The 26497-nt window shown below is 45.2% G+C and overlaps 1 protein-coding gene across 1 annotated transcript; it reads left to right on the forward strand.

The window, feature by feature from the left end:
* The first annotated feature begins 1021 nt into the window (after window positions 1–1021).
* LOC120064799 (contactin-2-like) lies at window positions 1022–24105 on the forward strand. The gene is made up of 22 exons (XM_039015399.1): window positions 1022–1029; window positions 2776–2879; window positions 9959–10100; window positions 10231–10403; window positions 10661–10756; window positions 11067–11279; window positions 11525–11627; window positions 11873–12054; window positions 12265–12401; window positions 13462–13591; window positions 13710–13860; window positions 14858–14985; window positions 15195–15370; window positions 16427–16547; window positions 16816–16974; window positions 17103–17323; window positions 17491–17725; window positions 18013–18128; window positions 18876–19062; window positions 21064–21176; window positions 21621–21789; window positions 23996–24105. Exons 1-22 carry the CDS (start codon window positions 1022–1024, stop codon window positions 24103–24105), a joined length of 3174 nt encoding a protein of 1057 aa, XP_038871327.1.
* The last annotated feature ends 2392 nt before the right edge of the window (window positions 24106–26497 follow it).

The raw sequence follows: 26497 nt of genomic DNA on the forward strand, positions 1-26497 counted from the left end.
CGTACGGTCACTGTGGGGATGTAGTCGTTTATTCACTTATTAATGAAGCCGGTGACTGATGTGGTAAACTCCTTAGTGCCATCGGATGAGTCCCGGAACATGTGCCAGTCTGTGCTAGCAAAACAGTCCTGTAGCTTTGCATCCGCTTCCGACCACTTCCGTATTGAGCGCGTAATTGGTACTTCCTGTTTAAATTTTTGCTTGTAAGCAGGAATCAGGAGGATAGAGTTATAGTCAGATTTGCCAAATGGAGGGCGAGAGAGAGCTTTGTATGCATCTCTGTGTGTGGAGTAGTATGGTCTACAGCCTATTGTGAGGAGTAGCTCACTCAGCTAACTCAGAACCTAAAGACTTCCTTAATATTAGAGATAGCACACCAGCTGTTGTTAACAAAGAGACAAACACCCCCCCCCCCTTGAGTTTACCCAACGTTGCCATTCTGTCCTGCCAATGCATAGAAAAACCAGCTAGATGTGTATTATCCATGTCCTTGTTCAGTCAAGTTTCTGTTGATAGGATCATCTTGAACGGAGCTCGTCCAGTTTGTTCTCCAGTGATTGTATATTCGTCACTAGAACAGAGGGTAGAGGGGGGTTATTTACTCGCGTCTGTAGTTTAATCAGGTTGCCCGCACGTCGGCCTCTATATCGCCGTCTCTTTCTTTTCCGAGTGTCGGGAATTAGGGCCTGGTCTGGGGTGAGCAGTATGTCCTGCACCGAAGACTCATTGAAGTAGAAATCTTCATCCAAATCGAGGTTAGTGAAGCTCTTTTCGGTCATAGGAAATGATGGCAGAAACATTGTGTAAAAAAAAAGTTACGATCAACGCAAAAAAAAATAAAAAAATAACAGAATTGGTCAGGAGCATGTAAAATGGCCGCTATACATTCCAGCGCCATTGCCAACTCAGTGTATCCAAGCCTTATTAAAGCATAGACTGGACATAAAGAATGTCATACAGAATATTTCTATCTGCTTTGAGCTAACTGTTGAACCAGCCTCAGATGTTTGGCTGTGGTGCAATGGAGACGTGAGAGCAATGTGATATGCTGCTCCCCTCTCCTCTTCTCCTTCCACAGTCCATTAAGCTGTGAGCTGATTTGATGAGCTATATCTCTCTGTCTCTTCCCGGCTCGGTTTCTGTCTGTTTCTCTGCTGTCTTCAGGATGGCAGGTAGCTGCAAGGTTAGAGCGTTGGGCATTTCCATTATACACTTGTGTTAACAGAACAAATATAAGCACCCTCAAAATATTATTATTTATTGCTATCTTTCGCTCTCTGTCTGCCCCCCTCTCATTCTCTCTCCTTCTCTCTCTGCCTCTCCCAATCCCCCCTCTCTCTCGTCATAACTCTCTCTCTCCCTCTTTCTTCCTTCCTCCCAATCTCCCCCCCTCTATTTCTGCTGTGTGTTTAATAACAGTAGTATCCAGTGAAATGTCAGAAGGTGACAGTTTGGGGAGAGAGGGAGCGCACAGAGGGAGAACACTGTGCGAGAACACAGACTGACAGAGTAGATTATGTTAGCCAGGGTCTGTCGGGGGGAATTCTGCCATGGAGTAACTTGTTCCTGGTCTGTAAGCGAGTCTACTAGGCTGTGAGCTGTCTGGACGACATTTCGACAGATGTGCTAGATCTAATTGTACCTTATGTGCCAGCTTCCGAGGAAAAAAGCCTGAACCTTCCTGTTCTATTGATGTTTCTAAAGTCCTTGGACCTTTATTGGATTTGAAGAGTATAATACACTTAATCAATTAATACCCTCTCATTGCTTTCTACGTTCGGATTGGACTATATTGTTTTGAGGTATTTTTTGCCATACAATGCTGAATTTAGATTAGGTGGAAATGTGTTTAGTGAGTCTGCGTGTTTGGCCAGCGGTTTCAACTGAGAGAGAGCAAGAGAGAAAGGGAAGGAGATAGAGAGAAAGGGAAGGAGATAGAGAGAAAGGGAAGGAGATAGAGAGAAAAGGATGGAGATAGAGAGAAAGGGAAGGAGATAGAGAGAAAGGGAAGGAGATAGAGAGAAAGGGAAGGAGATAGAGAGAAAAGGATGGAGATAGAGAGACAGGGAAGGAGATAGAGAGAAAGGGAAGGAGATAGAGAGACAGGGAAGGAGATAGAGAGAAAAGGATGGAGATAGAGAGACAGGGAAGGAGATAGAGAGAAAGGGAAGGAGATAGAGAGAAAAGGATGGAGATAGAGAGACAGGGAAGGAGATAGAGAGAAAGGGAAGGAGATAGAGAGCGGGGACGGAGGGAATATAAGAAGGTAAGAGACGACATTGTTAAAGGTTTGTTCTGTTTGTTCTGTTTCTCTCTCTCTCCTCTACCTTGGGCTAGTATTTATTCTGTAATGTAACATGAAGCAGAGTGCACACTGCATGGGGAGACAGTCTCTTGGGTGTGTGAGAGGCAGCAGGAGAAATAGCTACTAAAGAGATAAGCCCACTGGAGCATACTAACCAGGGTTGAGTCTCAAATGGCACCCTATTCCCTATATAATGCACTACCTTTGACCAAGGCCCATAAGTCCCCAAAAAATGATGTAGTAAGGAATAAGGTGCCATTTGGGACACACCCCAGCTCTAGTGTTGTTCCACAATGCTTCAGTCCAGAGACATTGTACTGTTAGGATGTTCAGAAGAATAGATAAGTTCTGCTTGTAGGCCAAGTGTAAGGGTGCTAGCCGTGTAGTTTAACCAGGAGTAAATCTGTCTTTCTTTTTGTTCTCCACAGGCACTGATAAGCCACTTCTAATTTCCTCCTGGTGTGGTGCAGATCTGGTTCTGATCCTGTTCGGTCCAGTTCTGATGAGAGTGTGAGAATGGGGCTTTTGCTGTTTCTGTTGAGCCTCAGCTCCTTAGCTCTGAGCTACGCTGTCGGTAAGGTTTCTCACTTTTTCCTTGTATCTTCTGTCACCTGTCCTCTCCACTCCTCTCCTCTCCAATCCTCTCCTCTCCTAGTCTCTCATGTCTGCTCCTGTCCTCTCCTCTCCACACCTGTCCTCTCCTCTTCTCTTATGTTTTGTCCTCTTCTCTCATGTCCTCTCCTCTTCTCTCATGTCCTCTCCTCTCCTCTCATGTCTGTTCCTGTCCTCTCCTATCATCTCTTCTCCTCTTCTCTCATATCTGCTCCTCCCCTTCCATGTCTCCTCTCCTCTCCTCTCCTCTCCTCTCCTCTCCTCTCCTCTCCTCTCCTCTCCTCTCCTCTCCTCTCCTCTCTCTCTCTCTCTCTCTCTCTCTCTCTCTCTCTCTCTCTCTCTCTCTCTCTCTCTCTCTCTCTCTCTCTCTCTCTCTCTCCTCTCCTGTCCTGTCTCCTCCTGTCCTCTCCTCACATGTCTGCTCCTGTCCTCTCCTCTCCTCTTCTCTCATGTCTGCTCATGTACTCTAATTTCCCCTCCTCTCCCCTCTTCTCCACTCCTCTCCTCTAATATCTGCTCCTGTCCTCTCATCTCCTCTCCTCTCTTCTCCTCTCCTCTCATGTCTGTTCCTGTCCTCTCATCTCCTCTCCTTTCATGTCATGTCTGCTCCTCTCCTCTCCTCTCCTCTCCTCTCCTCTCCTCTCCTCTCCTCTCCTCTCCTCTCCTCTCCTCTCCTCTCCTCTCCTCTCCTGTCCTCTCCTGTCCTGTCCTCTCCTCCTGTCCTGTCCTGTCCTGTCCTCTCCTCCAGTATTCCCGACTATTCTCTTTCTCCTGTGTTCCAATGTCAGAACCTTTCCTCCTCACATCCCCTTCACTGTCAGTTCTCCTCTCACGCCCACTCCATCAGTCAGAACCTTTCCTCCTCACATCCCCTTCACTGTCAGTTCTCCTCTCACGCCCACTCCATCAGTCAGAACCTTTCCTCCTCACATCCCCTTCACTGTCAGTTCTCCTCTCACGCCCACTCCATCAGTCAGAACCTTTCCTCCTCACATCCCCATCACTGTCAGTTCTCCTCTCACGCCCACTCCATCAGTCAGAACCTTTCCTCCTCACATCCCCTTCACTGTCAGTTCTCCTCTCACGCCCACTCCATCAGTCAGAAACGTTCAATACTACCAATGAATGTGTCTCCTGTCAGTCCTGGCCTGTGAATTGAATAAAAGGACATTTTCCGTAGGAGTGGTATTCAATGCCTGAATTGACTAGTAAATTAAGATGGACTTCAGCTCCAGGCTCGTTCCCCATCAAAATGAGCACATCCACTATGTCATTCTTCGTTATTAAAATCACCCTCTCCCCTCCCTTTCCTTCACCTCTCCCCTCCCTTTCCTTCACCTCTCCCCTCCCTTTCCTTCACCTCTCCCCTCCCCTTCATTCACCTCTTCCCTCCCCTTCATTCACCTCTCCCCTCCCCTTCATTCACCTCTCCCCTCCCTTTCCTTCACCTCTCCCCTCCCCTTCCTTCACCTCTCCCCTCCCCTTCCTTCACCTCTCCCCTCCCCTTCATTCACCTCTCCCCTCCCCTTCATTCACCTCTCCCCTGCCCATGCAACCTATTTCTGTTATGGTGCTTCCCTAGCCAGCCACTGCCTCTTACACCAAACACATACTCAACATGTCCATGCGTGCTATCAGACTGATGGTTGGGTGTGAGAATGTGTGTCTGGAGAACCAAAAGTAGAGGTTCTGCAGATCTTGGGGGCTTCAGGCCAGATTAAAATTTTAAGCTGTTTCTTTTTACCAACAGGCGGAAGGGATTCGATTTTCTTGAGATGTCTTTTTCTTATTTTTTTCTTTTGACGACAGAGTTGAAATAATTCAGTGATCTCATGAATGATAAATGAAGATGTGTTGTAGCGTTCCTTTGTTGAAATTAAAAAAGCTTTTCCACTGTAGCCAAGCGTGCAGTCACGCATAGTCGATCCCTGTGGACAGCACACAGTCCATGAAATTGTAATTACTAGCTCCGTCAATGCTCCGTTGGTCTGTTGATGAAGTGAATCACACACACACGCACGCTCATACACACACACACGCATGCATACACACACACATACACACACACATACTGTATACACACCAGCGGTGTGGAGTCTGACTCGAGTCACAAATTTGATTTCTTGAGACTCGACTTGATAGAAAATCAAATAACTTGAGACTTGACTTGGACTTGAATCCTCAAGACTTGGGACTCGACTTTGACTTAAGACTGATGACTTGAAATGATCTGGCAAGGTTTTGTTAAGTTTTGTCACTCATTTTGTGGCACAGATTCCCCGTGGATTACTGTCCACGCAGCCAGAGACAGTATAGAGACAGTATGGCAGTTGGAAAAAACTAATTGGCTTGTGAAACACACACTCAACCCTCTGATTAGACCAGCACACTGTAAATCAACACAGGTCAGGAGAGATAACATAGTGAGAAGGTTTTGGAGGGTTATGAGAGTGAAACTGAATGGGAAAAATAAAAACAAATTCATGCATATTTTAATAGGCTACATATAGCCTACCATTTGTATTTTATATGCATATCTTAGCTTATTCATACTGGTCACTAACATAGGCCTAAGGCATTGCACCAAATTATTTCAAAAACATCTAATCTGTGCTTCAGAAGCAAAAAGGTGCACGCCTTGAAATTGATAATTTACTTATGATGCTTGCATTTGGAATTTGTTGAAAAAATGTATTATTATATAATCAAAATGTGTTGTATACAAAATAAAGAAAAGGGCTGTCTGGTAGCCTCAATAAATAGACAAAGATATGTAATTGATGTCATTGTCTGCATAGATTTTTTTTTTCTTGACATGAGATGACTTGAAAAAACTTAACTTGCTCTTAGAATGCACGACTTGGATTTAACTCGACTCGACCCATTCTACTTGGGACTCGACTTGAGATTCGAACCTTGTGACTTGAGACTTGCTTGTGACTCGAATAATAGTGACTTGGTCCCTCCTCTGACACACACACACACACACACACACACACACACACACACACACACACACACACACACACACACACACACACACACACACACACACACACACACACACACACACAAATATACACATAAAAATACACACACAACATCCATCAGATATTGACTTAGTTATAGCACAAGAAACATGTTACCGGTATGGACAAATAATGAATGTTCAGTGATTTTGGTGTGAATTCAGGTATTCAATTTATTGTCCATTTATTTATTTTTAAATCTTAGAATGCACCCATATATACATTTTCTTATTGTATCAGGTATTTTTTAAATATTTTGTGATAGAAAATGATATGTGCCTAATTTGCATAAATACATGTGGTGTATTTGCATATATGAATAAAATAACATAAAGGATAGGGAAAAGGCTGCAACCACCAAACACTTGCTCTGTCTAGCAGTGGAGGTTAGTAGGATGAGCTATAGGAGGACAGGCTCATTGTAATGGCTGGAATGGAATTAATGGAACAGAGTCAAGCATTTGGTTTCCCAATGTTTAATGTGTTTGATACCGTTCAATTTATTCCATTCCATCTATTACAATGAACGGTCCTCCTATAGCTCCTCCCACCAGCCTGTACTGCTGTCTAGGCCTACCTGCACTGACCTGTGCTGCCTCATTAATTACGTTTGTTGTGATGTTCTCTTAATTCAACAAGTGTGTCAATAGCAGGATACCCTGGGATTAAAAATCAACATGTTTAGCTCTAGATTACACCTATCTCAACGTACTTTACATTGTTTGTGAGATTAGACATAATATCACTAATATCACTAATCCGAGTTTTCATTTTCGGAAGTTGCTTTCATTTCAACTAATCTATTTTGTAAAATTTCAACTGTATTAAATTATAGCTTTTTTTTTTTATTCCACAAAAAATGAACACCCATCAAAATAAAGTTCTGTTTCTTCTCTTTCTTGTGATGTGGAGATGGTGTGTTAAATCCCAGACAAAGCTTTCTTATAGATTCAACAGAAAGCCAAGGTATCCCATTGAGCCCATTTCAGCCATTACCGGGGTGTGTTTGACAGGTCATTACAAACATTTCCCCGGTCGTAACGTTAGCCGGAAAAAACGACAGGCACAAGCAAGAGTATGAAAGGGTCGCAGGTGTAAAATGAAAGCAATCAATTCAGCGAGATTTACAGTAAGTGACCAGTGGATTTCGCAGCCCCCAAACACAGGAAATAGATGGCTGAAAAAGATAGATCTTCGCTTTTATAGACACGCGTGCACGCGCGCACACACACACACACACACACACACACACACACACACACACACACACACACACACACACACACACACACACACACACACACACACACACACACACACATACATACACACACCATGCACAAAAACACCATCCCTCTTTCCCTCTCTCTCTCACACACGCTCTGTGCCATGAGGACTCACTATTAAATTCCCATATGTTCATGAGGCATCTCTAACCCAGTTTGTGCTGTGTAACATGGATGGGTTCTCTGTGTACCTTGAGAATAGCTGTCTGCTCCAGCCTGCTGTTTCACCTGCACCTTCTACTCTCCTCATTTATCGCTTTCTCTTCCCCTCCACCTCTACCTGCGCTTCTCCTCCCTCTCTCCACCCCTACACCCTTTACTCTCTTCCCCTCCACCTCTACCCACGCCTCTCCTCCCTCTCTCCACCCCTACACCCTTTACTCTCCTCCCCTCCACCTCTACCTGCGCCTCTCCTCCCTCTCTCCACCCCTACACCATTTACTCTCTTCCCCTCCACCTCTACCCGCGCCTCTCCTCCCTCTCTCCACCCCTACACCCTTTACTCTCCTCCCCTCCACCTCTACCCGCGCCTCTCCTCCCTCTCTCCACCCCTACACCCTTTACTCTCCTCCCCTCCACCTCTACCCGCGCCTCTCTTCACTCTCTCCACCCCTACACCCTTTACTCTCCTCCCCTCCACCTCTACCCGCGCCTCTCCTCCCTCTCTCCACCCCTACACCCTTTACTCTCCTCCCCTCCACCTCTACCCGCGCCTCTCTTCACTCTCTCCACCCCTACACCCTTTACTCTCCTCCCCTCCACCTCTACCCGCGCCTCTCCTCCCTCTCTCCACCCCTACACCATTTACTCTCTTCCCCTCCACCTCTACCCGCGCCTCTCCTCCCTCTCTCCACCCCTACACCCTTTACTCTCCTCCCCTCCACCTCTACCCGCGCCTCTCCTCCCTCTCTCCACCCCTACACCCTTTACTCTCCTCCCCTCCACCTCTACCCGCGCCTCTCCTCCCTCTCTCCACCCCTACACCCTTTACTCTCCTCCCCTCCACCTCTACCCGCGCCTCTCCTCCCTCTCTCCACCCCTACACCATTTACTCTCTTCCCCTCCACCTCTACCCGCGCCTCTCCTCCCTCTCTCCACCCCTACACCCTTTACTCTCCTCCCCTCCACCTCTACCCGCGCCTCTCCTCCCTCTCTCCACCCCTACACCCTTTACTCTCCTCCCCTCCACCTCTACCCGCGCCTCTCCTCCCTCTCTCCACCCCTACACCCTTTACTCTCCTCCCCTCCACCTCTACCCGCGCCTCTCTTCACTCTCTCCACCCCTACACTTGTTTATCTTCTCTCCTCCACCTCCACCCCAACACTATCTTCCCCTCTTTTTAAGCTATGTCCCCTCCTTCCTCTCCCCCTCTCAGGCCCTCCTCTTCTCCCTCTACCCATCTCCTCCTCTCCCTCTCTCCTCTTCACTGTAGCAACAGTATTATCCCTGACAGCCTGTAGCCCCTCCAGACTCACTCCCACCTCTAGTGCAGATGGATCCTGTACTCTGTTTGCCTGCACAACTCCTGCTTCACACACACACACACACACACACACACACACACACACACACACACACACACACACACACACACACACACTTGCATACACATTAACTACACAAACCAAATCTGATATTTCTTCATTTTAGTTGGTTCTTTTTTTGGTTCTTTTGGGGGGGTGGTTATTTGTGTATTCATATTGTACTGTTAGAAATGTACAGCACTGCTGGAGCTAGAAACATAACCATTTCACTACACCTTTAACATTCGCTAATCTGTGTACGCCACAAATACGTTTTGATTTATTTTGATTTGATTTTAAATAATTTATGTTACCATCTCTGAGCCATGCAAAAATAAGTGTGGGTTTCTGTCAGGGGAAGAGGGAATAGGGGAAACAGGCCATCCAAACACTCTCCCAGAGTACCAGATACAATTGGATTAGATTACATTTAATCAAATTCTTCTGTTTGTAAAAATGTATCATTCAATTAGACAATTCAAATGTTTCTTACCTTGGCTTCCCAAAGCACAGATTACCTCTGATTTACCTCTAGTGAACTGAATGGGATTCAGGATGTTTTGGTGATGAAACATTTTAATTTAATTAAGCAAAAATATGTTAAAGTGATACAAAACAACTTGTTTGAAAAGGGAAAGTCACTGGAATTAGTTTTTAACTCTGAATCCTGATTGGTTGGAAGGGGCTGGTAGTAGGACATTGAGGGGTTTCGATTATCTGGCCCGGGTTACCTCGGTGGGAGGAGTTTGCACTGGGTGAAAAGTGATTGCATTCATTTTGTAACAGGCTGCCTCCCAGGCGTGAGCCATGTTCCCTGTTCCAAGCCCAAGGCAAAGTCGGCTCAAAACAAAAGTGACGTAGCCTAGGCTAGATTAAGCACGTGGAGTAATGAGTAGAATTCTGTGTTTTCACATGCAAAAGTGATTGCTTTTGATTAAAAAAACACTTTATCTGCCTTCCCAATGAAAATTTGCTTGAAAATATGAACATATATTTTATGGAAAAGAGATGTTATATGTTTCTGGACGATGCACCATCCTGCCTTGTTGATTACATGACCTAACAGCACAGAATACTATTCACCTCCCTCATCTATTTTTCCCATTTACTCCACGGGCTATGGACCGGTACACCATGGCTCAGGTTAATAGAACTCCCTCATTGGGTGATGGGGGATTCTGATTGGCTGTGTGTGTTGACAGGCGGGCACGTGTGCATAACGGGTCATGACAGTGGACCAGTGTTTGAAGAGCAGCCCAGCAGTGTGGTCTACCCAGAGGGACTCAGTGAGGGCAAAGTCACTCTCAACTGCCAGGCTAGAGCCAGTCCTGCTGCTACGTACAGGTAAGCACACACACAGACACACAGACAGAAAACAAATCAAATCAAATGAATTGGTCACATACGAGAGAGAAGGGTACAGCCAGAGTATACATCAGACAGGTCTGTTATCTAACCCCTCCCTGTCCGGTAGCTGGCGCGTCAATGGTACAGACGTCCCTGTAGGTGACCCCCGGTACACGCTGGTAGCCGGTAACCTGGTGATCAGCGGTCCCCAGTTCGGCCGTGATGGAGGCTCCTACCAGTGTCTGGCCATCAACCGCTGTGGCACCATACTCAGCCGGGCCGCCAACCTCAAATTCGGCTGTGAGTACATTGATTTATTTATTCAGGTATTATTTACCATTCTCTCAGTGTTGATGGGGACAATGCATATTCATCAACATTTACTGGATCCCAGTTGTTGTTCATCAAACCTTATTTGGATCACATCTCATTCCATTGATTGGTTTACATAGTGAAAAGAATACGTTTCTCAGTGAGAATTACATTTTTGTCTTGACTGAGTGGATTTCATACATTTTTTATTTTTCTTGTGAAATCCTTCTTTCCTCCTTTTCCAGACCTTCATGACTTCCCTGGGGAAGGGAGGAGCCCACAGACGGCTTACGAGGGAGCAGGTGCCTTCCTGGCCTGCCAGCCCCCCGCCCACTACCCAGGTGCACACACACACACACACACACACACACACACACACACACACACACACACACACACACACACACACACGCACATGCACACGCACACGCACTCACACACATGCTCAATCTCTGCATCCTCTCTGAGTCTCACTCTCCTCTCCTCTCCTCTCCTCTCCTCTCCTCTCCTCTCCTCTCCTCTCCTCTCCTCTCCTCTCCTCTCCTTTCCTCTCCTCTCCTCTCCTCTCCTCTCCTCTCCTCTCCTCTCCTCTCCTCTCCTCTCCTCTCTTCTCTCTCTCTCTCTCTCTTTCTCTTTCTCTCCTCTCATTAGCTCTTTCCTACCGCTGGTTCGTTAGCGAGTTTCCTAGCTTCATGAAGCCTGACGGGGGTCGGTGGTTCGTTTCCCAGGTAACGGGCAACTTGTACCTGGCCAAGGCGGAGCCTAACGATACAGCAAGTTACTTCTGCTTCACCACCATCAACATGGACATTAGCACCAAGAGTACCTTCAGCAAGGCTAACCAGCTCACCGTGCAGCCAAATGGTACAGGACTCTCTGTGTGTGTGTATGTTTGTGCGTGTAGCTGAGTGAGAAAAAAGGCCTATTCAAGACTCTGTTACTCTTACACAGTAATTGTACAGCTTTGAAAAGTTTTGACATTTCAATTGACAATTTCAGGACAGTGAAATAAAGTGGAAGGATAAAGTGTGTTTCTCCTGTAAGAGGGAAGATTTGAATCACATCAGCCATTTTCTCTGTTGTTGACATGTGCTCTCTATTCACCACAGCCAACGCCAGGAAGTCAGCTCCTGCTATCAAAGTGGGTTTCCCAGCAGAGACGTATGCCCTGACAGGACACACTACGCAGCTTGAATGCTTCGCCTACGGAAAGTAAGTCCCTGATCCATTTTCTTGTCCCATGTTAGGATATCTCTGATTTGTTGTATTTCTTTTGTTTTCACACACTCTCTCCCTACATGTCCCTTCCTGCCTCTCCCTCCTTCTCCTCCTCTTGTACCTCTCTCCTTGCCTTCCACCCATTTCCCCTCTCTGCCTCTCCTCCCCTCTCCCTCCTCCTCCCCAACTCCAACCCTCTTGCACTCTTTATCCCCCTCTCCTACTCCTTCCCTCCCCAGTCCCGTCCCAAAGCTCCGTTGGAGGAAGGTGGATGGTCTGTTGCCGTCTAAGGCCGGGGCTAGTGCAGAGGGACCCATCCTCACACTGCCTGAGATGACCTTCCATGAAGAGGGGGTGTATGAGTGTGAGGCCTACAACTCTGAGGGCCGCGACACACAACAAGGACGCATCACCGTGCAAGGTAGAGACACAACCCCCCCCCCCCACACAACAAGGACACATCACCGTGCAAGGTAGAGACACAACCCCCCCCCCCCCCCACACAACAAGGACACATCACCGTGCAAGGTAGAGACACAACCCCCCCCCACACACACACACAATATGACCATCAAAACCATGCGTGTTGACCTGCGCTTTATTGTCCCTGTGTTTATCTGGTCCCTTCTAGCACAGCCAGAGTGGCTGCAGGTGATGAGTGACTCTGAGGTGGAGATCAGCTCTGAGCTGCACTGGACTTGTGTTGCAGCAGGCAAACCAAGACCCTCCATACGCTGGCTACGCAATGGACAGCCCCTTAGCACACAGGTATACACACACACACACACACACACACACACACACACGCACACACACACACACACACACACACACACACACACACACACACACACACACACACACACACACACACACACACACACACACACACACACATACAATCCTCTATCTCCCATCTTCTCTCCTCCCTTTATCTCTCAATCCATCCCTCTCTCTATCTCTCGCATCATCTCTCCCTCCCTTTATCTCTCAATCCATCCCTCTCTCTATCTCTCCAATTATCTCTCCCTCCCTTTATCTCTCAATCCATCCCTCTCTCTATCTCTCCCATCATCTCTCCCTCCCTTTATCTCTCAATCCATCCCTCTCTCTATCTCTCGCATCATCTCTCCCTCCCTTTATCTCTCAATCCATCCCTCTCTCTATCTCTCCCATCATCTCTCCCTCCCTTTATCTCTCAATCCATCCCTCTCTCTATCTCTCCCATCATCTCTCCCTCCCTTTATCTCTCAATCCATCCCTCTCTCTATCTCTCCAATTATCTCTCCCTCCCTTTATCTCTCAATCCATCCCTCTCTCTATCTCTCCCATCATCTCTCCCTCCCTTTATCTCTCAATCCATCCCTCTCCCATCATCTCTCCCTCCCTTTATCTCTCAATCCATCCCTCTCTCTATCTCTCGCATCATCTCTCCCTCCCTTTTTCTCTCAATCCATCCCTCTCTCTATCTCTCCAATTATCTCTCCCTCCCTTTATCTCTCAATCCATCCCTCTCTCTATCTCTCCCATCATCTCTCCCTCCCTTTATCTCTCAATCCATCCCTCTCCCATCTTCTCTCCTCCCTTTATCTCTCAATCCATCCCTCTCTCTATCTCTCCCATCATCTCTCCCTCCCTTTATCTCTCTATCCATCCCTCTCTCTATCTCTCCCATCATCTCTCCCTCCCTTTATCTCTCAATCCATCCCTCTCTCTATCTCTCCCATCATCTCTCCCTCCCTTTATCTCTCAATCCATCCCTCTCTCTATCTCTCCAATTATCTCTCCCTCCCTTTATCTCTCAATCCATCCCCTTGCTCTCTCTCAGGACCGAGTGGAGGTCAATGGGGGTCGTCTGAAGGTCATCAACCTGGCCCTGGAGGATTCTGGGATGTATCAGTGTGTGGCTGAGAACAAACACGGCACCATCTACTCCAACGCCGAGCTGCGGGTGCAAGGTGAGAGGTCAGGGTTCAAGGGTTAAAACCAAACCCTGTAAACACTGCAGTCCAAGAGAACTGGAACTTAACACCCCAGTTGTAACTTCTCTCCCCCTCTCCATGTTGTGGTCTCCAGTCCAAGTCCCAGACTTCCGCTCCAACCCGGTGAGGAGGCTGGTCCCAGCAGCCCGAGGAGGGCAGGTGATGATGGAGTGTCGGCCGCGAGCCGCCCCCAAACCCACCCTGTTCTGGAGCCGCGGTACTGAGCTCCTTACCAACAGCAGCAGGTAAACACACGCACCAACTCACACACACACACACACACACACACACACACACACACACACACACACACACACACACACACACACACACACACACACACACACACACACACACACACACACACACACTCACTCATGCGGAAGACACATTTCAGTTGAATACATTCAGTTGGACAACTGACTAGGTATCCCCCTTTTCCTTTCCCCTTTCACACACTCACGCACACACACTTAGGCATGCACACACACACACACACAAACACACACACACACACACACACACACACACACACACACACACACACACACACACACACACACACACACACACACACTTAGACACACACACACACACACTTAGACACACACACACACACACTTAGACACACACACACACTTAGACACACACACACACACACTTAGACACACACACACACACACACACACACACACACACACACACACACACACACACACACACACACACACACACACACACACACACACACACACACACACACACACACACACCTTACCCTGAGGCTTGATTGAGAAACCAAAAGGTGCAATAGGTATGTAGTAGAAGGTAAGATCAAAAGAGCATTCCCCTGTTATGTGTGTATCAAAGGAACCTATTTCAGCGGATTTCATCACATTTTGGTGCTTTGTTAGGTCTGTGTGTCTAGATGAAAAACATAATTAATTAACCTGTGTGTCTATGCGCATGTGTGTGTGTGTGTGGGTATGTGTATGAATGTTCACTTGATACATCTCCAGAGAGAATTAAACATAAAAGGTAGAAGTTAAGGTCAAATGGAGATTAGAAGAGAAACGTGATCTGAAGGAAAGTCTGTCATGTTTTAGATTTGATTTCGTCCTTAACTCCCATCTAGCAACAAACTGCAAACACTTAAAAGGCCCAAACATTTAAAAAGCCCAAAATAATTTCCAAACTGTTAAGATAATGAAGGTAACTTGAGCTTCCTGCTTCTTCTTCCAGGGTGACAGTGACTCCAGACGGGATGCTGCGGATCCACAACATCAGCAGGGCCGATGAGGGGAAGTATACCTGCTTTGCTGAGAACTACCTGGGCAAGGCCAACAGCACTGGACACCTGTCTGTTAGAGGTACACACACACACACACACACACACACACACACACACACACACACACACACACACACACACACACACACACACACACACACACACACACACACACACACACTGAATCTGTCAGAGGTAACTGAGCTCCCTCACTATCCTCCCCTCCTCTCCGCTCCTCCTACTCTCCCCTTCTCCTCTCCCCTTTGTCCTTTCCCTCCTTCCCTCCAGATGCCACTAAGATCACCTTGGCTCCCTCTAACGCTGACATCAACCAGGGGGAGAACGTCACGCTGCAGTGTCACGCTTCACATGACCCCACCATGGACCTCACCTTCACCTGGGCTCTCAACGGAGCTCTGCTGGACCTGGAGGACCCCGGCGGACCGTACCACCGTGTGGAGGGGGTGAGTTAGTCAAGCCACAGTAGAGCAAACCATTGCAGGAATGGGGTGCGTCATGATGAATGACACACAAAAAAATCCACGGGTTCTCTTGGGGTTATTTTGAATCAAAGAGTTAGAAATTTAATGAAACTGCTTAACTGATTTTGGAATCAAACAGCTTGAAATTAATATGATTCCCAGTGTGATTAATGAAAATAAGAACCATTCAGCAGGGTTTATTTAAACAACAAACATTTTATTAGAGACAGCTATTATACGCTTAATTGAATCACTTAAGATCTATGCTGCAGACCATATCAAGGAGACCATCCATGTAATGTGTCTCCCTCCCTACCGTTCACGTCTTGCTGACCAAACACTTCTAGGTTGATGATGTGACTGCCATTTTCCATGCCTCTGGGTGTACTGGGGATTAGAGTTTAGAATCTTGACCCAAACAAGTTTCGGTCAGCACCAAGATTTCACTGTCACTGGAGTCATCTTTATAATGGTATATACTTTTAAAGCCGAGTGTTGGATACAATTGAATTTCATTTTAATTAAAGTTACCTTCAATACTGCTGTGAAATTGTGATGATATGAATACTGAATACCTGGCTTGTTTCTCTGTAGCAGACAGACCATGTCTCCAATTACTAAACAATCTCTTTCTCTCTCCACTGTCACCTGCTCTCTCTTTCCTCTCTCTCCTCTCTCTCTCTCTGTCTCTCTCTCGATATATATATCTGCCTACCTTTCTCTCGCCCTCTTTCTCTTTAATCTCTCTCTCTCGCACTCTCTCTTTAATCTCTCTTTCTCTTTAATCTCTTTAATCTCTTGCCCCCTTTCTATTTAATCTCTTTAATCTCTTGCCTCCGTTCTCTTTAATCTCTCGCACTCTTTATCTTTAACTTCTCTCATGCCCTCTTTCTCTTTAATCTCTTTCATCTCTTGCCCTCTTTCTCTTTAATCTCTAATCTCTCGCCCTCTTTCTTTTTAATCTCTCACTCTCTCTTGTTCCCTCTCTCCAACCTCCCATTCTCTCTCCCTCTTCACCCATCTATCTGTCTCTAACAGAAGGAGACCGTAGGTGACCTGTTGATAGTGAGTGGTCAGCTGAGTCAGGCAGGTACATACAGCTGTACAGCTCAGACCGTGGTGGACAGCGCCTCAGCCTCCGCTAAACTGGTGGTCAGAGGTAAGACCCCGATCATATCACAACAACTCACCTGACCTTTTTCTATGATGGTCATCCTTATAAAATGTTTGTTTTACAGCATTACATAACTTAGTTGTAACATTTTATAAGGATTTTTTAGTTAATTACTTACTTACATAATCATCTTTATCCCCAGGCCACAATGAGCTACGTCCACTACTTTCTGGGTGAGAATTTGTACTTGCATGTAAATGAAGGAGGTTAGATAAAAGTCCTGACTAGGCATTCTCCAACTGTCTCTTCTCAGGTCCCCCGGGACCTCCCGGCGGTTTGGTGGTGAAGAACGTTGCCGCGACGTCGGTGGAGTTGCGGTGGAGTCGTGGCTATGACAACCACAGCCCCATCGGGAAGTATGTTATCATGGGTCACTCTCCGCTGTCTCCTGGTTGGAAGAGGATGAGGACAGGTAAGAGGACCACCACTGTCTGTGTGTGTGTGCTTATCTGTGTACCTGTGTGTTTTTGTGTCAATCAATTAGTCCCTGACTTCTCCTTCTTTCCTTCCCCTGCATTCTCCTCCTCTCTTCTCCCACAGACCCATCTAACATTGAAGGCAATGCTGAGTCGATTCGTGTGGTTGGCCTGTTGCCATGGATGGACTATGAGTTCCAGGTCATCGCCAGTAACATCCTGGGCAGTGGAGAGCCTAGTATGTCCTCTCACACCATACGCACCCAGCAAGCAGCTCCCACAGTGGCCCCTAGTGGACTAGGTGGAGGAGGAGGAGACCGCAACGAACTCATCATCACCTGGACGGTCAGTGTGTGTGTGTGTGTGTGTGTGTGTGTGTGTGTGTGTGTGTGTGTGTGTGTGTGTGTGTGTGTGTGTGTGTGTGTGTGTGTGTGTGTGTGTGTGTGTGTGTGTGTTAGAGAGAGTTTTGTCATTGTGAAAATTGACAAAGTTTTGTTTGAATCTGATCCCAGCCCATGGCCAGAGAGTACCAGAACGGAGATGGCTTCGGTTACATCCTGGCATTCCGGAAGCAGAACTCTCCGACGTGGGTGGTGGAGCGTGTTTCCAATGTGGAGTCGTCTCGCTACGTTTATTCCAACCAGAGCCTGTCTCCCTACTGCCTCTTTGAGGTGAAGATCAAAGCCTACAACCGTAAAGGAGAGGGTCCCTTCAGCCAGATCGCTGTGGTGCACTCTGCAGAAGAGGGTGAGCAACCCAAACTCTAACTCTAACCCTAACCTCAACCCTAGTCTTAACCCTTCAGTCAGATCACCCTGGTGCACTCTGCAGAGGAGGCTGAGTCAGAACAGGTCTGGGGCATACAGGAAGGATTAGGAGCATTATGCTGGATTGCCACAAGAGGGCGAACAAAAACACAAAAAAGCAGATGTTTACCAACCACGTTATGTAAATTCATTGTGTTTATCGTACTTATGTGTGTTAGATGTGATCCGACTCCCCAACCCTTATTTTACCCATGACCCTCCATGCAGAGCCCACGGTGGCGCCCTCGAGGATCAATGCAACGGCTCTGACAGCGTTCGAGATGCAGGTATCGTGGGACCCCATCCAACATCTCAGCACCAACGGTATCCTCCAAGGATACGAGGTCAGGACCTGCACAACACCAGCATATAACATATATGTGACAAGCTATTCTATGGGCCCTGGTCAAAAGTAGTTCACTATGAATGGAATAGGGTGCCATTTGGGACCCATCTCTGGACTTTTGCTCAAAACCAGTCAGTCCCAGTCAGTACCAGCTATGGTGCCATCAGTCCCCTGACGCCAGTGAGAGACCGTCCTGGAGTTGACCTCACCTCATCTTATCTTCTCAGCCTTGATCTTTTACCCCCACACTAATAAAGATGGTACTCATTTTTAGCTGGGCTGTGTGTGGTTGGGATCAGCATGTTCAGTCTGTCGACAGGCAGATTAGGTCTCACGGTTGGTTATCACGATGGCCCTGTGGGGAAACAATGGTAGAGTCATTCATATTATCACGGATCAACAGGTGTCACACTTTCATCTTACATATGTTTATTGTACATTTTTGGAAGGAAACATAGTTTAAGAGAAGAAAAAATACAGAATACACAGTGCCTTCAGGTGAAGCATGAAACAACAAAGGGCTTAGATGCAAGGCTCACCAGAAGATATGCTCCAATTTATAGTACCACAAAGTATATTGTGAGGAAGAGTACAGGTATCTAACATTCCTAATGATTTGACAAAGTGTGTTTGTTTTTTTAGTAGAAGAAACAATTCCAGTATTAGGCATCTCATTCCTTTAAGAGATGTAACCACGGTCACATAACAAATTGTTTGACAATGCTGTGTATGTGTGTGTTTACAGATCCGGTACTGGCGTCAGCATGAGCGGGAGGCGTCTGCAGACCGTGTGCGTACAGCTGGGCTTGAGACCACGGCTCGCGTGGTGGGACTGAGACCCAGCACCCGGTACCATGTTACCGTAATGGCCTACAACAGCGCTGGCACTGGACCAGCCTCACCCAGAACCACTGTCACTACCAGGAGACCACGTATGTAGGATACCTAACACGTGCACACACACAAACACACACACACACACAGTATTGCCACCATCAAGACACTATTCCGTATATATGACATAACACACACTCAAAAATGATTTTAATCTCTGGCCCAAAGCCTCCTTCAGGAGCAGATGTGAGCCATGGGTTGACATTATTGCGTTAGTGTAAGTATGAGTTCTCCCCTGTGGGCTGAGATGGATTGTCCCTACCAACTGAGATCACCCCAGGGGGTCAAACACAATGTGGCCATACTTGCAAACATTAGAAAAAGTTTAAGTTCAAGGTTAAGTTTAAGCATCAGCCAATTTAAATCGCTGACGTAGTGTCATGTGATAAAACACTACATTGTAGCTGTCCCATCAGATAACCTGGCACACGTTAGCCCTATGCTAACTTTACCAGGTGGCACTGACTATTTCCTGTAACAACTTCCCTCATCAGCGTATCAGAGATGTTCAACTTTTTCTCCACAAACCAACGGCATTTCAATGAAATAGGTCAACTTGGCCTCCAGATGGATTTGGTAAACATCCAAAGTCAAAGTTTACTTTTGTTCCACTTGGTCTGTCACAAAGATCAATATGTAGCATGATGCATCCTTGCCTAGGCTACTAGCTACTAAAGTCAGACAAAGTTTTTCGTACATAGTAAAAACAAAGACGAAGAGCCTTGTGGCCTTGTCAAAAAGCTGTCATTTACCACAATACCACAATACCACAACACACCCTGCCAGATGGCATATAGCACTAAGGGGTTTAACATGTCATCTCTGGAGCACAGTAATTGTGGGTTTGAGTCCCTGTGAAGTCAAGCTTTTTTGTTGAGAAAAAAACTGTTCACTGCTGGTCCTCAATGCTCAATTCAAATAAGGCTTACATGACGAAGTGGATGATTCTAACAATGCATACAAAACGTTGTACATGTAAGTGTAGCCTACATCAGAAATTAAAGGATGTTTTTGGTCTAACAGTACTGTTATACTATGCTATTATATTCGGTATGCTTGGCCTATGTAGAATACAAATTCATCATTAAGTGGTCTTGCAAGACATTGATTCAGCTTTGATATAAACTGTATTAAACATGCACCATTCTGAGAAGTGGTGGAGCGTCGCGCCAGCAGCACTAATGTTATACGACTACGTAGTAGCAGTAACCTATTTGTAATCTTCATTTCCAAGGTTTTTTAAAGGAAAAAGGAAAAAAAAAACTATCTCACCTGGGATTCCAACTTGCCGCTCACCGTGAAAAGTACCAGGTGCCAGGATCGCTACACTGTGATCTTAACATACAGTTTAAATCAGAAGCTTTTTAGTAACTTCAAAAGCAGATTGTGCCGTTTGACTTTTGTCGCCCACAAGTTTAACATCTTTGATAGGCTGACGAGGAAGTTGTTAAAGGAAATAATCACTGCCACCTGGTGAACTTAGCATAGGGCTAACGTGTGCCATGTTATCTGATGGGACCAGCTGCAATACAGCATTCTATCGCGTATCAATACGGCAAGAATTTTTATTGGCTGATGCTTAAACTTGATTTTAAACTTTGTCTGAAGTTCGTAAGTATGGCCCCAGTGTTTTTGGGAGGGTGGATATGCACCTGGCTTCCAGTATCTACTGGGCTTAAGGGTGTAAAGAGATTCTTGTGGAGGATTTATAGGGTGAGAGGGAATCATGTCTGTGCTGATCCTGATACAGAGGATCTCCTGTCCTTAAGCTACTGATACTGATACCTTAACCCACTGTCAACATTAGGCAAACATATGCCTATATTAATATATTCTATATGATATCATGCCTTTTGGGTTGCATTTCGGTTACAGTTTGGATCGTCATGTTTCTGTGTCCGTAAAACGTGTGTGAGACCATTGTATTATCAAGTACATGTATCTAAGTTTAATTCATGTCTTGGTCATGTGACTCCCGGAAGGTGAGACAGGTCAATAAGTTGTTGTCTCTTGTTGTTTTCCTTTGTTTACCTTTACAGCTCCTAATCGTCCCCCTGGCAACGTGTCCTGGAAGACTGATGGCTCATGGGTAACTGTTAGGTGGGATCATGTCAAGACCCTGGACAATGAATCAGCCGTACTGGGTTACAAGGTGAGTGGTGTCTGTTTGTAGGAGAGGTGTGTGCAGGTAGGTATGTTATTGTCATATTGCGAATGCACTGTCAAAATATATTAAATCATGTTAAGATGTGTGAAGTGAAAGGGGATATGCGGTCAACCCTTCTGTAAATAATCAGATATGTAGTGCAATAAAAAGTGAATGTAAAAGAATCAAAGAGCATTTGATAAGGCTCAGCCTGGCAATAGAAAAACATTCAAGATATGGCATATCATCAATAGATAACATGAACCATCCTATTCTGGTTTTATAGTGTGATGCTGTGCAGAGAGAAAACAGAAAAGTAATGAAAACATTAGCTTAATAAAACAAATAATAGTTAACAAAGGGGGAAAGGACACACATTCAATAACCCAACAAATGTATTTCCTCTGTAGAGTTTGTGTGAATAGGTTCCCTCCCTCTGTCTTCTCTCAGGTCCTGTACAAGCACGAGGGCCAGTCTGCTCTGAAGGTTCTGGACAAGGGGAAGACGTCTGTGACCCTGCCCCTACCCAAAGACAATGGCTACGTGGTCCTGGAGATACGCTCCTGGGGGGAGGGAGGCGACGGAGCCGCTCAAGAGACCATCGTCTCCCGAGACTCAGGTGAGACTTGGACTGACTGGGTGTGTGTTCCAATAATATTTTTTTTCTCATAAAGTGTACACTCGTTCACTACTTCCCCTAAATCTATAAGCATTGGATTGGTGAAAGGATGGGCTATAGATTATTTCTACCATATTTCTTATACCAGTCATTTCCTTTCATATCAGTGAAGGGAAGTGAACAAGAGCACACTAACATCATTTTTGTAACTTTCAAGGATTTTGTGGAATTTTATCAGATTGAATCTAGGGCCTTTTTGGGTAGTTCAGATTATCACAGGTGTCTAATTATCTCTGTCCCTCTGTGTGGCCTTATCACATGTATAATATGTTAAATAATCAAATAATACCATTGGTGTTTCTACTGAGGGTTTCAGCATGAAATAGCCTTTGTCTTTTTTTTACCCACGTTTTTTTATTTTACGATGTCAATATGTCTTTGTTGTAAATGTTTTAGGGCCAAACTGGTGGCAGTTGTGATAAAAGACAATTGTTGGAAGAGTTGCAGAGTTGCCATTGTTGATTAGATACTTTTTTCATGAATTAGTCTATATTATCTTGAACACTTATGTTCTATCCACAAGAAACTCATGGACAATATGGACACAGAAATTTAAAAAATCATGTAAAATATGAATACATTTAAAAGTTATACAAGTATAAATTACCAACGTTGCCATAGATTACCTGTTCATGACCAACATTCCAGTAACCTTGGTATATTACCAGTAGCTTTGCAACTCTACACACACCACATAGCCCCAGATCTTCTTCAGGCAAGGTTTTGTGCCAAGTTTAAGTTACAACCCCACCTAGGACTAGTCTAACAGCTACACCACTCCTGCTGTGATCAGAACTCACTATAGGAGGATATAAAATAACCAAATCCCATCTCCTGTTCTGCATGAGTCCGCCCCAACAGCTAGTGTAGCCCACGGCTAACAGGATTAGCTAGCTGTCACACACAGAAGGTTACAAGAGCTTAAGTGGTAATTGGAACCATGCGGCTATACACGGCAGCCCAGTCATATTTAGCTGGGAGGATGAGGTCAAACTGTTCTGTGAAATCCATGTCAAATCAAATCAAATCAAAAATCAAATGTTATTGGTCACATACACATGGTTAGCAGATGTTAATGCGAGTGTAGCGAAATGCTTGTGCTTCTTGTACCGACCGTGCAGTAATATCTAACAAGTAATCTAACAATTCCTAACAATTTCACAACTACCTTATACACACAAGAGTAAAGGAATGAATAAGAATATGTACATATAAATATATGGATGAGCGATGGCCGAACGGCATAGGCAAGATGCAGTAGATGGTATAGAGTACAGTATCTACATATGAGATGAGTAATGTAGGGTATGTAAACATTATATAAAGTGGCATTGTTTAAAGTGACTAGTGATACATTTATTACATCAAATTGTTAATTATTAAAGTGGATAGAGATTTGAGTCAGTGTGTTGGCAGCAGCCACTCAATGTTAGTGATGGCTGTTTAACAGTCTGATGGCCTTGAGACAGAAGCTGTTTTTCAGTCTCTAGGTCCACCGCTTGGATGCATCTGTACTGACCTCGCCTTCTGGATGATAGCGGGGTGAACAGGCAGTGGCTCGGGTGGTTGTTGTCCTTGATGATCTTTTTGGCCTTCCTGTTTCTGATAGCCTATCATTTCTCAGGTGGCAATTGGAATATTGGAACTGGGTAGCTTTCTGGAGTTCCGTTGCTGCCTGTGAGGTTGCTAGGCTGCTGTGGAAAGTTGAGGTTCGTCAGTGAGTGACAGGGTTTAATGAGAGGTAGAGAGGGTTAATGGGGGTTTACCTCACTGGATTCTGTATTAGTGCCTGTCTATCACACACATGCAGGAATACACACATACTGAACACATATGCGCGTGCGCGCACACACACACACACACACATTGCTCTTTGGAGTATGCTTAAGACTAGCTGTGTTCTAGTCCCAGTCTCTAGACCCGGGACGGCTGTGTGAGCCAGTCAGAGAGACAGTGGTTGTTAGTCAGTGTCTGTCAATTAGCTTTTGCTTACTGAGCTCAGTATTAGAACTGTGACTCCTCCAATAAGCAAAGGAGACAAGAAGGCAACTGTTATGATAATACTGTACCAGAGCATGTCCCCAATTTTCTCTCTGTCTCTCTCTCTCTCGCTTTCTATCTCGCTCTCTTTCTCTTTCTCAAACAGGAACTGGAATGATGGTGCAGAACCAGGCGGGATCCCCATGGTCCAATCATGCTCCTCTCCTGCTCACCGCCACACTCTCCATCACTCTCATTGGCTTACTGGACCTGTGATCTACAACAATCCCTGGACATTATGTTTCATGGTCTAAGCCGATTGGTCAAATTCACCTATCTGGAGTTTTGTTGGGGTGGGGTTAAGGGATGAATTTGAATAGGTGGGGAGGGATGTGTGGGGTAATATTTTGAAACAAGGGGGATGGTGGGTGTTGTCAAAATGACTAATGGTTATTTTATTCTTTTTATAAGAAAATCAAAGAGGGTAATTTTTTTATGTGTGGGTCTGTGGGGTTTCAAGTGGGTCAGACTACCTGATTGTCAGTTACATTGGTGTCGTTAGAACCATGCCTTATGGGGATAAGAGAGGCCTTTGTGCTTCACAGCAATATGTCACTCTCTCCATGTCTCCTGGCATTCCCTACTCTGCTATAAACCCAAGGCTCACTGGCGTATGTCACCCAAATCAGCCTGTGTATGTAGAGCATCATGTGTACATACCATAGAGAATGAAAGAGGACTCTAGTGCCCAAAAGCACGTTTTAGCATGGGCTGCGCAATTGAGGACTTTCACCATTCTGAAGTTGTCAAATGGGTGGGACATCATATGGGTTAAGGAAGGATCACATAATTCCATCCAGGTCCTCAGGAGGGATCAGCCAATGAATTATACTTGTGATCAAACATTCCGTAACTGCAGGTGGCAGTAAATCGCCAACCTTCCCTTTATACCTGTTTAAACAACACACTACCAGGTGGCAGTATGCACCCTTTCAGTTTTTTTACCAACTCATAGAAGTAGTAGTAGAAGAAAATGTACTACTTCAAAATGGAGATGGTCTCAATGGCGCTGCCCGTGCGCTCACAGACACCATAATGGGACAGGTACAATGATGAGTCCTCTATAATTATCTATGGTACATACATACAGAACAGTAGACAACATCTTTGGTTCCCTCAGACACTGACCAACTCAAACGTTTGTATCTAGAATAAGATGAAGGGGGATAAAACAGTGATGTCATAAATCTCATGATTTTTGAGAAAGTCTACTTCAAATGGAACTCACTGTAAATAGAACGCTAACTTAGTCTACTGGTTTTTCTTATGACACAGTCTGTTTAAAATGGTCCATTTTCTCTTTGGATTTTCTGCCTGTGTATTTGATTGGTTGCTTTATTATTTGTTTGCGATGGCAGCATCAGGATGAATAACTTCAATGGTCCAAATGAATGTTTACCTTTTTTATTGTTTATGTTTAGATGAGAGAACTCAACTTGATAAAGAGCTTCATCAGTTCTTTCAACAGCAAAAATACGATGAAAGTGTGATCACCAAGTACAGAGTTATCGTTAGTATTATTATTAATGCACCATTATTCTGTCACCCTTTATCTATTAACTTTTATGTAACATGTCCTGTTGTTCATGAACTGTTAATCATGCAACACACCTGCCATAAATACTGTCTGTCTGAGAAGGGTTCACAGCAAGGATACGACATCTAAGGAACATAGCGCATATGCTAGCTAATCATGAAGCCCCTGTGATATTGATTTGGGTGTAAAGCAAAGAGAATTCCCGCAAGCTATTTAGATGTTCCCGATGTTTCCAGTTACAATAGCAACATGTCAACCACTGTCTTTGTCAAGTGTTATGCCACTGTACATTAAAACCGTGGCAGCTTTTGAACAGTGGGTCTTCTCCTATATTTTCCCATCTGATAACTCCTGCACCTAGAAAGTCTGTGGAATGTATGTTCAGTACATTGAACTATTGATTTTGGGCGTAGCCAAGAAGTTCAATGGTAAACTGCTGTTCCAACACAGTGTGTCTGTTCTCAATATAACTACTGTTAGATACATCTTAACGTGAAACAAGATGGCAACTACTGTATGTTGTCTATTGTTGTTTTATTCCATTTCTGTTGGTCTGAACCATATAAAGGCAGGTTGGCCAGTAGCAGTACGTTTGTGCTGCTACATGTTGTTCTATGCAGTAGAACAGTTCTAGGAACCAAGAAGCTCTGCGGCACTCCAGGGTTTGTTAGTCATCACTAATTGTAATTCTATGATTTCAAAACATCTCAGGAGTGTAGGAATCAAACAATACCTTTTATGGTTTGCAAGGGGTCTTTTTTTGTTATTTGTTAAAGTCTGGGAGTTGAAAACGGTTTGTTGAGCAAGTGGTTGGATGATGGACCACTTGTTTTTTCCAGTGCTGTCTGCTAGCTACATCTCACATTTTAGGGCCAAAGCTGTATAGAAGTTATTGTTTGTTTTAAACAGACATCAACTGATTGTCAACATCAGAATGAGCTAGATACAAACACACTGGATATGAAACATTTTGATGACAATCTGTTAGTACAGCAACAACGCCACTATACCCAGAGTACCCAGTTTTGACAGTCACGTTGTTTTCATAATACATTGATGTATTCAACACCT

The sequence above is a fragment of the Salvelinus namaycush genome, chromosome 20 (genome assembly GCF_016432855.1).
Source record: "Salvelinus namaycush isolate Seneca chromosome 20, SaNama_1.0, whole genome shotgun sequence".
Lineage (NCBI taxonomy): Eukaryota > Metazoa > Chordata > Actinopteri > Salmoniformes > Salmonidae > Salvelinus > Salvelinus namaycush.